We start from the raw sequence: 13,343 nt of genomic DNA, 5'->3' as shown, positions 1-13,343 counted from the left end.
CTAGTTCTGCTGGATCTCTCAGCGGCGTTTGATACCATCGACCATAACATCCTTCTGGACCGTCTTGAGGGGCTGGGAGCTGGGGGCACTGTCATACAGTGGTTCCTCTCCTTTCTCCTGGGCCGTGTTCAGAAAGTGGCGGTGGGGGATGAGTGTTCAGACCCCTGGGCTCTCACTTGTGGGGTGCCTTAGGGTTCTGTCCTCTCCCCCATGCTTTTCAACATCTACATCAAACCGCTGGGAGAGATCATCAGGGGATTTGGGCTGGGTGTTCATCAGTATGCGGATGATACCCAGCTCTACCTCTCTTTCAAATCAGAACCAGTGAAGGCAGTGAAGGTCCTGTGTGAGTGCCTGGAGGCGGTTGGAGGTTGGATGGCAGCTAACAGATTGAGGTTGAATCCTGACAAGACAGAAGTACTGTTTTGGGGGGACAGGAGGCGGGCAGGTGTGGAGGATTTCCTGGTCCTGAAAGGGGTAACTGTGCCCCTGAAGGACCAGGTGCGCAGCCTGGGAGTCATTTTGGACTCACAGCTGTCCATGGAGGCACAGGTCAAATCTGTGTCCAGGGCAGCTGTTTACCAGCTCCATCTGGTACGCAGGCTGAGACCCTATCTGCCTGCGGACTGCCTCGCCAGAGTGGTGCATGCTCTGGTTATCTCCCGCTTGGATTACTGCAATGCGCTCTACGTGGGGCTACCTTTGAAGGTGACTCGGAAACTACAACTAATCCAGAACGCGGCAGCTAGACTGGTGACTGGGAGCGGCCGCCGAGACCACATAACACCGGTCTTGAAAGAACTACATTGGCTCCCAGTACGTTTCCGAGCACAATTCAAAGTGTTGGTGCTGACCTTGAAAGCCCTAAACGGCCTTGGTCCAGTATATCTGAAGGAGCGTCTCCACCCTCATCGTTCTACCCGGACACTGAGGTCCAGCACCAAGGGCCTTCTCGGTAGTGGCGCCTTCCCTGTGGAACACCCTCCCACCAGATGTTAAAGAGAACAACAACTACCAGGCTTTCAGAAGACATCTGAAGGCAGCCCTGTTTCGGGAAGCTTTAAATGTTTGATGTATTATAGTATTTTAATATTCTTTTGGAAGCCGCCCAGAGTGGCTGCGGAAGCCCAGCCAGATGGGCGGGGTATAAATAATAAATTATTATTATTATTATTATTATTATTATTATTATTATTATTATTATTATTATTATTATTATTATTATCTTGAAAGGTGTAAAACACCTTTCTGCTGTATTGTGCACTACGGCTAAGACTAGTGATGTTAAATTTTCGAGAATAATCTTTTGGAGAATATTCTCGAGAATATACTTGATTAATGAGAATATTAGCGAATTTTCATTTAAATTAGGACAATATTCATTTTAATGCATTGAAAATGATATAATTAGTTAATACACATGTTTATTCATGGGTAAACTTGTTCAGATGGCAACCAAAAACTGTACAGATACTTTTATTCAATGGGGTAATGCAGTGAATTCACATTCTTTGATTTTTTACACCAAACTTGAAATTGAAAATTCAACATGAATGACTCGGGTTAATCACTAAGCCTGCCACTAACCCGTATATTTACCATCAACTTTGAATTCTAATTATGTTGTGTATGTATGAAATGTAGCTTTTAAAGTAAAAGAAATATATAAAAAAAAACCTCAGGTCCACTACTTGAGTATGTTCTTTTAATAAGTATATCTACATGGTACAGTATGTTCAGTGCAACTCTAATAAAATCAATATAAAGGTTAAAACAAAGGCTATTATTTCCAGAAAATAAAACACAAATAACCAGTAATGACAAGTTTCATAACATCAGAAATGCAAATTACTATCTGCTTAGACAAGTCACACAACGTATTTAAATTATAAGTGATAAATTGTCACAAGAAAAAAAATTATTAAAAAATAGGCTTTAAGTAACAAGTCTCAAATGTTTATAAATTTATATTAACTTCTCAAACATTATTCATTTCTTACCCTGGCAATATCGCCGCTTGACGTATTATTTACTAGCTTTTTTTTAAAATGTGGGTTGTAAAACTGGTTCTTACATTAGAATTTACAGTTTGTGGAGAATATTCTCCAGAGAATTTTCTAGCAGAGAATATTCTCGAGAATATTCTCATTCTCAAGACTATTTTCCGGAGAATATTCTCACCTCATCACAAGGTAAGACCTGTCTCTTAATCTTCAATGGTACCCTAAATTATCTCCCTGGGGCACACATCTTGCCTTGTTCTGCAGTTAGGCCATCTCTGGATATGTCTCCTGTGGGAACAAAAGTTACAGGAACAGAAATCTTTCCAGCTTTGGCTATACATACATTTTTAGCCAGGGTATTTTAATGCCTAAAGAATAGGGATTTGTTTATGGTAGGTTGTAAAGCCTGATCTTCTGTTCAGCAGTAAACTGGCTTTGACTTCGTTTGTTTATTAATGGCAGTTTTCCAAATATGTATTATGTGCATGGGGGGGAGGAGGGATCAGACAGATGATCAGGTTACTGGATTGTGGGGACAGATGAAGTGGTGAGAACGTAATCACCGAGGGACACATCCTGTCTTTATTCCAAATGAGCTGTTTGTTTTACTCTTCTCTGCAATATTTATCAGATCCCCCCCAGGGAATGTTCAAACAGATAACTCTTCTTTCTTTCTAACAAGCTCATTCCTTTAACTGCTAAAGGGGATTTGATAGATACTTCATTTTTGGAGCTGGGAATCGGGGGGGGGGGTGTATTTTAAGGAACGCGCTGGGAGTGATTCACAGCCGTTCTCCTGCGTAAGCGTAATTACTCTTTATTCTGCTTCTGCAACCGTTCAACCATCATTTTGCTTTTCCTGCAATCTTTACCAAGTTCTTTGCCGTCACTCTTTTCTCTTGGGCAGGGGGCCTTGGGAGATGTCGGAGCTTGAAGCACAGCTCTCTCTGCACATCTGTCCTGTGCGATGAACCACTAGGGCTCTCTCTGACTTAGAGCATCTTCTCACTAGGACAAACTATAAAAGCTTTCTGGGAAAGGCTGGGAATTAGTCTAGGCAACAGTAAGCCTTTCCTAGCTTTGACTCCTTGGCTGTCCTCCCAGGTCTGCCTTCCACCTTGACTGCTGACTCCTGGCTCCCACTGGACAGCTGCTAACAGCTGGAATCCTGGCTGTTGCTAGAGCTCCGAGAAGCAACCGTAGCTGTCATCTGTCTTTAAGGGGCCCTGTTAGGATATAGTTCCATTCCACCTTAAAAGGAACAAGCGTGCCTGTTGTGTGTCACATGCCTGTTTACTTTCAGCACAGTTCTGCTGGGAACTTCCGTTTGTATATTGCTTTTGCCTATACTGCTGTTTTGCTGGACATGAAGGGAAGCAGACATGTTTTTCCCTTGTTCCTGAACTATGCTGAATAGTTCACAGGGACACAGGTGGCACTGTGGGTCAAACCACTGAGCCTAGGACTTGCCGATCAGAAGGTCGGCGGTTCGAATCCCCGCGGCAGGGTGAGCTCCCGTTGCTCGGTCCCTGCTCCTGCCAACCTAGCAGTTCGAAAGCATGTCAAACTGCAAGTAGATAAATAGGTACCGCTCCGGCGGGGAGATAAACGGCATTTCCGTGCACTGCTCTGGTTCGCCAGAAGCGGCTTAGTCATGCTGGCCACATGACCCAGAAGCTGTACGCCGGCTCCCTCGGCCTATAAAGCGAGATGAGCGCCGCAACCCCAGAGTTGGCCACGACTGGACCTAGTGGTCAGGGGTCCCTTTACCTTTATGCTGAATAAACGCCTGTAAATAATGCTTACACATGTCTCTGTCCGCCACTTCTGTTGTGAAGATTTATTCACTCTGCTGATATGTCCAGAAGCTGAGCACGCTCTTATCAGAGGCTCGAGTCGCTAATTGATGCTGTTCCGGGAACCGGAGTTCACCCAGCTGCCGGCCGGTGGCTGGAGACAGCTGGGGGCCTGCCAAATGCCCCCATCTCCCCGGACGCATCCCAACAAGTCCATGGGCTTAGGAACCTTGCCCATCCTGATTAAAAACCAACACTCTTTGAAATCTTCAGCTTTTGTGGGTGGAGGATGGCAGTTCAGGTCCAGTCCCCAGCTAGAAATCCTGTAAATCCAGGTTTCAGTCCTGTTACAGCCCTGATTTCTGGTGCTTATTTTACAGTAAAATGAGCCAAATAAGGAATTCCAAGGTGGTTGTCACCAATGGAGGCTAAGGCTCGGAAAAGACTCAATATGGAGGCCGAATGGCCGAAATATTGGGAAATAATTGAAAAAGTTGGAGATACTTGGAGGTTGCAGAGTTTGGAGAAATTAAAGGATAAAGTGCGAGATTGGTTACATTATGCTCAGATTAAGGAGGTTTTTAATTTGGACAAAAAGATAGGATTCCAGGTGGAAAAATCGAAATTAGAAACAGAATTGTTAGAACCTAAGACTAAGGTACTGTCAAAAATGTACAACTTGTTGCTAAAATGGAATACTCAAGATGAAACAGTTAAATCAGCCATGATAAAATGGGCGCAGGACATTGGGTACAACATTATGTTTGCTGACTGGGAAAGGTTATGGACCACCGGTGTGAAGTTCACGGCATGTAATACCTTGAAAGAAAATATTATGAAAATGATATATAGGTGGTACATGACCCCAGTCAAGCTCGCAAAAATATACCATTTGCATGATAATAAATGTTGGAAATGTAAGGAGGCTGAAGGAACATTCTTTCACCTTTGGTGGACATGTCCGAGAGTGAAGGCCTTCTGGGAAATGATCTATAACGAGTTAAAAAAGGTATTTAAGTATACCTTCCCTAAGAAACCAGAAGCCTTCCTCTTGGGCATTGTCGGTCAGAAGGTGTTAAAGAAAGACAGAACCTTTTTTATGTACGCGACAACAGCAGCAAGAATACTTATTGCAAAACATTGGAAGACACAAGATTTGCCCACACTGGAAGAATGGCAGACGCAACTGATAGACTACATGGAGTTGGCCGAGATGACTGGCAGAATCCGAGACCTGGTAAAAGAGGCGGTGGAAGAGGACTGGAAAAAGTTTAAAGACTATCTACAAAAATTTTATAAACTGTATGAATGTTAAGAAAGTGCACGGAAGGAAATAACATGGCATCAGCAATTCAGATGAGAGATATATGAGAATAAGTGGAATGATAAAGATGAAATTTGAGGTAATTTTATGTCTAAATCAAGCAGCTAAGCATCTGATAAAAATACTTAAAGTTTGAGGCATAATATATGAGAATTAGAGAATAAGAATTGAAATAAGGTAATAAATTGCTGTTTATAACTTTTTCTGGAGAACGCAGGAAAGGGAGATGTGAGGAAGTCCAGATAGTCATGAAAAAACAATGTATGAACGGTTATGATCTTCTTTATTCTATGTTTATGTTTTTGTCTACTTATGTTTTCTTTGTTTGCTACTTTTTGGTGATGGTATTTTATATGTTTGGTGATTTTCTTTTGTTAAAAACTGGCAATAAAATATTTATATAAAAAAAACAAATAAGGAATTCTGTAGAATGGTCTGGGGCCGTTTCTGTGAGTGCTAGCAAGCCTGATCAGTTGGAAAACCACAACTGAGAGAGGTCAGTTGTTGCAATTTGAGCCCACAGCAGATCCTGAATCTGGGATTTGTCAGAAAAGCTTTCAGCCTGGCACTGGCCAAAGGGAGTAACTGAAAGAAGAGCAGTCAGGCTCAAAAGAGGCTTTTAATCAATTTTAGGCTTCAGCAGATCACCTGAGATCCAGCAGGTCAGGTCTCTGTTTCAGACCCGAGTACCAAAGAGATTACCTTGGCTCTTTTAAGCTCCCTCTTTCTTCTCCATATAACCCTGCACTCACTCAGCAGGGCAATGGCTGATTCATTTGGGACTGATTTCTTTAGAGTAATCCCTTCATTTTATTTCTGCTCTCTTAGCATCTATGAGCAGCTGCCTGAGGTGCGAAAAAGACGGGAAGAAGAAAAGAGAAAATCCGACTATTCTACAAATCGTTTGAAGGCTCAGCTTTATAAAATGGTAGGTGCCTTGACTTGGTTTATACTTGTACTGCTTTTCCAACAGCTAATATCGAGCTCAAAGCGGCACGCAGTAATCACAGTAGAATTAAAACAACAATCAAACGCAGTAGCATATAAATAAAGCAAACAACAGCTGCAAGTCAATTAATACAATTCATTAAAGTCATAGTAACTCATTGTAGTGCTGAGATACTTTCTCCCAGCCCCCACTTGCTTCCACAACAGCCCAGTCTTCTCTCAGTGTCCTTTGGAGAGCAAGAGAGTTAAGGAAGTTCATTGCATTGGGATAAACAGAATTTCCCAAGTGATCAGATGGTCACAATGAAATGTTTCCTGCAGTTTCCATCTAAAGTACCGTATTTTTTGCTCTATAAGACTCATTTTTTCCCTCCCAAAAAGTAAGGGGAAATGTGTGTGCGTCTTATGGAGTGAATACAGGCTGCACAGCTATCCCAGAAGCCAGAACAGCAAGAGGGATTGCTGCTTTCACTGTGCAGCGATCCCTCTTTCTGTTCTGGCTTCTGAGATTCAGAATATTATTTTTTCTTGTTTTCCTCCTCCAAAAACTAGGTGCGTCTTATGGTCTGGTGCATCTTATAGAGCGAAAAATACGGTACTTGGCTTGCTGCCCAGATTAGCTCCATGCATCAAATATGATGACCTTCCCCCTCCCCCAGTCCCTAAAATCTGTAGAGACGACAAAAGCAACCACAGCAAATTTGTTGGAAGGAAGAGTGCTCTTGTTCTGGGCGCCACTGTGAGATCCACATGGGCCGCAGGCTCTTCTTATGTTCAGACTTCACCTGATTCAGTTTTTCAGTGGGGAAATGGGAGTTTTGGCAGACCAGAGGCTCTCTTGCAATGCCGTGATTTATCCCCGGCGACCACACTTTTCAACCCTCCATATACCGCCCGGGTCAACAAAACAAGCACTCATTTAAAAGGCGATGTTGCCTAGGAGGGGCAGAGCGAGGGAAACTGCCCAGGTATGCTGCTGCCATGCGCCAATGCAATCAGGAATGCCTGGCTTCTGCACATGAACATGTGCCATTGCTGCCTCCTGAATTGAACCGGTTGTCAGTGCCATCTGTATAAAGGGACGCAGGTGGTGCTGTGGGTTAAACCACAGAGCCTAGGGCTTGCCAATCAGAAGGTCGGCGGTTCGAATCCCCGTGACGGAGTGAGCTCCCATTACTCTGTCCCTGCTCCTGCCAACCTAGCAGTCCGAAATCATGCCAGTGCAAGTAGATAAATAGGTACCGCTGTGGCGGGAAGGTAAACGGTGTTTCCGTGAGCTCTGGTTTCCGTCATGGTGTTCCGTTGCGCCAGAAGCGCTTTAGTCCTGCTGGCCACATGACCCGGAAAGCTGTCTGTGGACAAACGCCGGCTCCCTCGGCCTGAAAGCAAGATGAACACCACACCCCATAGTTGCCTTTCACTGGACTTAACCATCCAGGGGTCCTTTACCAGTGCCATCTACTCTGACCGGCAACAGCTCTCTTTAAGATCCCCAGCTGAAGCCTTTTCTGACTCTCCTACCTAAAACCCTCTGGGATTGAACCTGGTTCTTATAACATGTGCTCTACCACTGAACGACATCTTTCCCTTTAAACATTTGAAGTTGCAGTACAAGGAATGTGAACATTGGTCCACCTAGTCCACTCTTCTCTGGCAAGTGGTGGCTCTGCTAAGGGCTTGGGGGCAGAGGTTCTCTCCCCCCCCCCCCCCAGTCCTACTACCTTTTAACTGAAGTCATCGGAGATTGAACCGGAGACCTTCAGCATGCTAATCCTGCAGCCTTTCCAGGCTTTAAATAGAAAATACTAATACTAATAATACTAATAATAATAATAAATAATTTTATTTATACCCCGCCCTCCCCAGCCAAGACCAGGCTCAGGGCAGCTAACACCAAATATAAAAAACAATTCATTGAAATACAGCTTTAAAAACAAGATTAAAATACAACATAAAAACATTAAAATGCAGCCTCATTTCAGTGGAAACTGAAATCAAAAACTTTTTTGGGGATGAAAACGTCAAGTCTTCACCAAGGCTGCATTGGTGACCACCAGACTGGTCCTACACGGGCCAGAAAAAAGCCAGGGAAGTTAGAATATTTATTTTAAAAATAAAAAAGGAGGGGCAGGGTTGGGATCTCTTATATCAGGGGGTGTCAAGCTACAGGGGCCCCCAGTTGTCATTAGATTACAGTTTCCTTCATCTCTGTCCATGGGCCATGCTGGCTGCTGGGCCAATGGGAATTGGAGCACAACAGCCTCCACAGAACCCCCCACAGAAACCTGCCCTATAGGTTTGCATTGACGGCATTTGATACCCCATTTTCTCCACCCAAGTAGATTCCTAAAGTAGCTCGGAGGGTAAGAAGCCATAACGGATCTTGTAGGGACAAGGTTCCTGGAGGAAGCTTTTCTCACGGCCCGGGATTTAATGATCCATTCAGCAAAGCGGCTGCATGTTAACTGTTCCCGTACATAAAATGCAATTTGCAACGCAGAAAAGGTCCATAAATGCTCGTCGTAAGCATTTGGTAGCTGGCAATCCCTCACTTTTATGAAATCGCGTTATGGGCCCCCATAAATGCAAGTTTTGCACTGCGATTTAATACAAACAAAATAAAAAAGGCATTGTTGACCTTCTTGCCTCTGCTGCTGGCACAGGGAATGGACTGGGAAGAATGTCAAAGCAGAACTGATTGAACTTTCCTTGCTGTTTGCTTGTTTGTGTGAGTGTGTTTGTGTGTGTGTGTGTTTGGTTTTGGGAGGTAGAATTGAGGTTGTTATGTAAGAGTGCTGTGAATATTTATTTACTTATTAATTTATAAATTTCGGTGCAGCCCTTTGTCCAGTGATCACAAGGCAGTTTACAAGATAATCACAGGGCGGTTTGCAATATAACATTAGGGAAAGCCCATGGGCTTCTTCCCATTGCATGTGAAGTCCTCCCACAAGCCAGGAGCCCAATGAACACAACAGAGTGCAGGTGAAGCTCTAAATCAAGTCATTACTAAATCCTGACCAGGTGTGCGCCCTGGACTAAAATATTCTATATCCAGTGGAGTTACACCCACCAGAACAATGCTGTGAATTTTGTAAATAAAAAAGACCAGTCTTTATCAACAGACCCCCCCTCCCCAAGCCTGTATTTTAACATGTGTTTAAAGTAAAGTGGCATAAGAACGTCTCGTTAAGAACCGACATTTGCAAGGAATCAGTCTTTTAATGTGGTAAGTGACTCCCTGCATGTTAACATCAAGCAGGCATTTTTGCAGCACTGTTGTTTTTTTTTACACCACCAAAAAAGATTCTGTTTCAGCAAGCCATGGTAAACCACCAAAGTTGGAAAAACAGGGGGGAAATATAGTTGTGAATTTGACTTTTCGCCACAGGGCGGCACTGCAGTAAACATAATGAAATGGCCACAGATGCAAAGCCTGCAGCCTCCCACCATGGCAATGAGGGCCAGCAATTCATAGCTTTAAAAAACCAAATTCTTCTAGAGCAGCACAAGCCGAAATGGCTCTTTGGACCCTGGCCTTTTTTATTGACTGTGTTTTAACCGCTTTGATAATTTCTCCAAAAGCTAGTTGTCCATGTTTTCGGAGGCAGTATGCTTCTGAATACAATTTGTTGGGAATTGTGCTGGTCCCGTGGGTTACCCGAGAGGTGAGGTCCAAGTCCGGTCCGTGGTCAAAGGTACAACGGGGAGGCATTTTGTAGTAGCTGAAGCTGGGTGCAGGGCAGGGAGTCGGGTGAAGTCAGGAACAGGCTTGCAAGCAGGGAGCCAGGGCGGGTCAGGAGCTCCAGCCGAAAAGCAGGACAGGGTTCAGGCAGGAACTAGCAACCAACAATGTTGCTCCCGCAACCTGGGACTGGGTGGCTTTTATCTGCCCCGAGGCATAGGGCGGCCCCGGTCCACAGGTGACTCGCCTCTCCTGGCCTGGAGGTGAGCACTCCTCCTGCGGGAACTTAGTTCCCTCTGCCTCTCTGCCCTGAGCCTCTGCAGCTCAGGAGAGGCTGGAGGGTTACCGGACCCAGAGGCAACCTCACCTTTCCCTGACAGGACTGAGAGAGGAGCACCTGCAGGCAATGTGTCCTCCATCACCTCAGGGGCCAGAGCAGATTCAGCTGGTGCCTGCACCTGAGGATCCAGCACAGGTGAGGACCCTTCAGGCTCAGGCCCCAGCCCCGGATCAGCTGGTTCTGGAGGCGGGGACTCCTGTGCAGGCTGGGATCCCTCAGGTTCAGCCTCCGAGTCCGAATCCCAGGCCATCACAGGAATCACAATTGGGAGAGTGTTGTTGCTGTCAAGTCCTGCTTGCAGGCTTACCATAGACATCTAGTTAGCTGCTGTGAGAGCAGGATTCTGGGCTAGAAGGGCTTTTGGACTGAACCGGAAGCCAGGCTCTTGTCACCACATCTACCAACTCCACCTGGTACGCAGGCTGAGACCCTCCCTGCCCGCGGACTGTCTCACCAGAGTGGTGCATGCTCTAGTTATCTCCCGCTTGGACTACTGCAATGCGCTCTACGTGGGGCTACCTTTGAAGGTGACCCGGAAACTACAACTAATCCAGAATGCGGCAGCTAGACTGTTGACTGGGAGTGACCGCCGAGACTATATAACACCAGTCCTGAAAGACCTACATTGGCTCCCAGTACGTTTCCGAGCACAATTCAAAGTGTTGGTGTTGACCTTTAAAGCCCTAAATGGCCTCGGTCCAGTATACCTGAAGGAGCGTCTCCACCCCCATCGTTCTTCCCGGACGCTGAGGTCCAGTGCTGAGGGCCTCCTGGCGGTTCCCTCACTGCGAGAAGCAAAGCTACAGGGAACCAGGCAGAGGGCCTTCTCGGTCGTGGCACCCGCCCCGTGGAACGCCCTCCCATCAGAGGTTGAAGCGATAAACAACTACCTGACATTTAGAAGACATCTTAAGGCAGCCCTGTTTAGGGAAGTTTTTAATGTGTGACATTTTGATGGATTTTTAATCTTTGTTGGAAGCCGCCTGAGTGGCTGGGGAAACCCAGCCAGATGGGAGGGGTACAAATAATAAATTATTATTATTACTATTATTTCCTGTGCTACACCTTTTTTCAGCACTCTGCCGTCCTCTCAAGGCTTCCGTTTCCACGGCACAGGATGGATGGGCAGAGGAGGGATGCTTGGTGACAGCAGGAGGTTTGCCCTCTCTGCATGGGTATCATCATGGCATCGCAGTGATGATAAGGCTAACGGATTTCTCGTTTTCTTTCTCTGCAGAAAGTCACCAACCATATTTTGGGAAGAAAAGTACCTTGGGAGTGATGTCGAAAACAAGCAAGCAACCTTTTATTTCAATAAAACCTATCACACCTACTGAATATTTCACCACCTTCCCTGTTTGAGATGAAAAGTGTATGAACAGATTACTCGGGTGGTTTTCCAATTATGCAAAAGAGGTTTCATTAATGTTAATTAGTATTTTGAGGTGTCCTTCCTAGCATAATCTGACTGCTTCTATGTATTTTGAATCTCACGAGGATTAAAAACAGGTTTCCGATAAATAATTGACTTTTAGTAGTGTGCATTTACTCTCCGAGATCATAGTAGCTTAGGATTAATTTATCAGAACAATGCAATCAGTGGGTTTTATTTGTTTGTATATGTGTGTGTGTGTTTATTTATTTGATACTTGAATTTTGGGGTGTTTTGTACTTTTTTATAGTTGAGTTGCTCCCCTGTATCTTTGTTTTTCTACTTCTGAAAAAATTAAATATCTGAAGACTCTGACTTCCAGTACTTCTACTTCTCGTTTTCTTTTGGCGTTGCTCCATGTGAGGGTATACAGGGTGTTAGGAGAGGGGTATTACTTCTGGCGGGGCACATGTCATGCTCCTTCTGGGGTAGTCTGTTGACCTTTGGTCCCCACTCTGCACTCAGCTCTCACCTGTGGCTCCTAGAAACTGCCAGCATGCGGCAGCAGCCACACCTAGGGAACGGCTTCGACAGGCCGGCTCAAGTAGGTGATGGGAGCTGATGGGTCTCAAACCCTCTGTGAGTCAGGGGCTTCCCCTGTATGAAGAGAGGCTTCTGTAGTTTGAGCAGATGCGACCAATAGTGGGTCCAGTGGTTAAGAAGGGAGTTTCTGCCCATGTTGTAGAGGGAGGCAGGTGAGGCTTGTCAGCCAGGGAAGGGAGCCCGTCTAGGAGAAGGAAAACTCTGAACCTAAACCTCCGCTGCCTTGCGGGATATCTTTGGAAGGAGAAAAGATTAAGGGCTAAGCCCTTCATAAGTGGGGTCCCTAAGACGGTTGGACGGCGCCTGGTACACCTCCTTCTGGCAACTCCTACCGCCAGGCTGGTGCCAGGCATCTTGCTCCATCAGTGAGGCCGAGAGAGAGGTCTTGTCAGCTGGGCAGCCCAGGACCTCCAGGCTTGCCCCTCAGGGAGGTCACTTTGGTGCTGCTCACACAGCAGTTTGACTTCACCCCCAAAGGTGCACTCCATTGTCTCTTGATGCAGGTGGATGCCAGCCAACCAGCTCCATGTGGGAGGCAGGAGAAAGAGATTTCTGGTTTCTTTTTTTCTTTTCTTTTTTTATTGATAAAGCAAGAAAAAAATGAAAAAACACAAATACTAAATTACACACAGGAATAACCATAGACACATAATTTTCTTAACAAACAATAAAACATAAATTGGCCTAAAGACCCAACCTCCCATCTATTCCATATTTCGAGTTCATATTACTTATTGCCAATACACACTTTTATCATAATTAAACTTTTTCTTAATATATCTAATTTCTTATTTCTACCTTGCAACTATTACTGAAGTTCCTAGAATTTTAACTACTATATGTTTCAAATATTCTTTGAAAACCTCCCATTTTGAGACAAATTCCTGTTTTGATTTATTCTTTTTTTTCTGATAGACCGTCTAATTCGGCATACTCTGTCAGCTTTTGGATCCAATCTTGTATAGAGGGGATTTCATTACTCTTCCATTTTGCCGCGATAAGAACTCTTGCTGCCGCTGTAGCATATAAAAAGATACCCTTCCTCTTTTCTGGTTTCCAAGGTTTCTGCAGCTAGGCTTAGTACTTCCTTAAAGTAGCACCTTAAAGACCAACTAAGTTAGTTCTTGGTATGAGCTTTCGTGTGCATGCACACTTCTTCAGATGTATCTGAAGAAGTGTGCATGCACACGAAAGCTCATACCAAGAACTAACTTAGTTGGTCTTTAAGGTGCTACTGGAAGGGACTTCCGGGTTAGCGCCATCGCCGAATGG

At 45.0% G+C, this 13,343-nt stretch overlaps 1 protein-coding gene across 1 annotated transcript in view; it reads left to right on the top strand.

The window, feature by feature from the left end:
• ALMS1 (ALMS1 centrosome and basal body associated protein) overlaps positions 1-11,429 on the top strand; it is a gene marked incomplete at its 5' end in the record, with an annotated part of 40,913 nt that extends 29,484 nt beyond the window's left edge. The window contains 2 exons of the mRNA XM_081207527.1: positions 5,952-6,051; positions 11,334-11,429. Coding sequence (XP_081063653.1) covers positions 5,952-6,051; positions 11,334-11,378 — 145 coding nt within the window. The 3' untranslated portion in view covers positions 11,379-11,429. The remainder of the gene's footprint in view (positions 1-5,951; positions 6,052-11,333) is intronic.
• Between the last annotated feature and the right edge of the window lie 1,914 nt (positions 11,430-13,343).

Source organism: Podarcis bocagei (assembly GCF_964188305.1).
Source record: "Podarcis bocagei genome assembly, chromosome: 9".
NCBI classification, from domain to species: Eukaryota; Metazoa; Chordata; class Lepidosauria; order Squamata; family Lacertidae; genus Podarcis; species Podarcis bocagei.
This window is presented reverse-complemented; position numbering and strand designations above follow the sequence as displayed.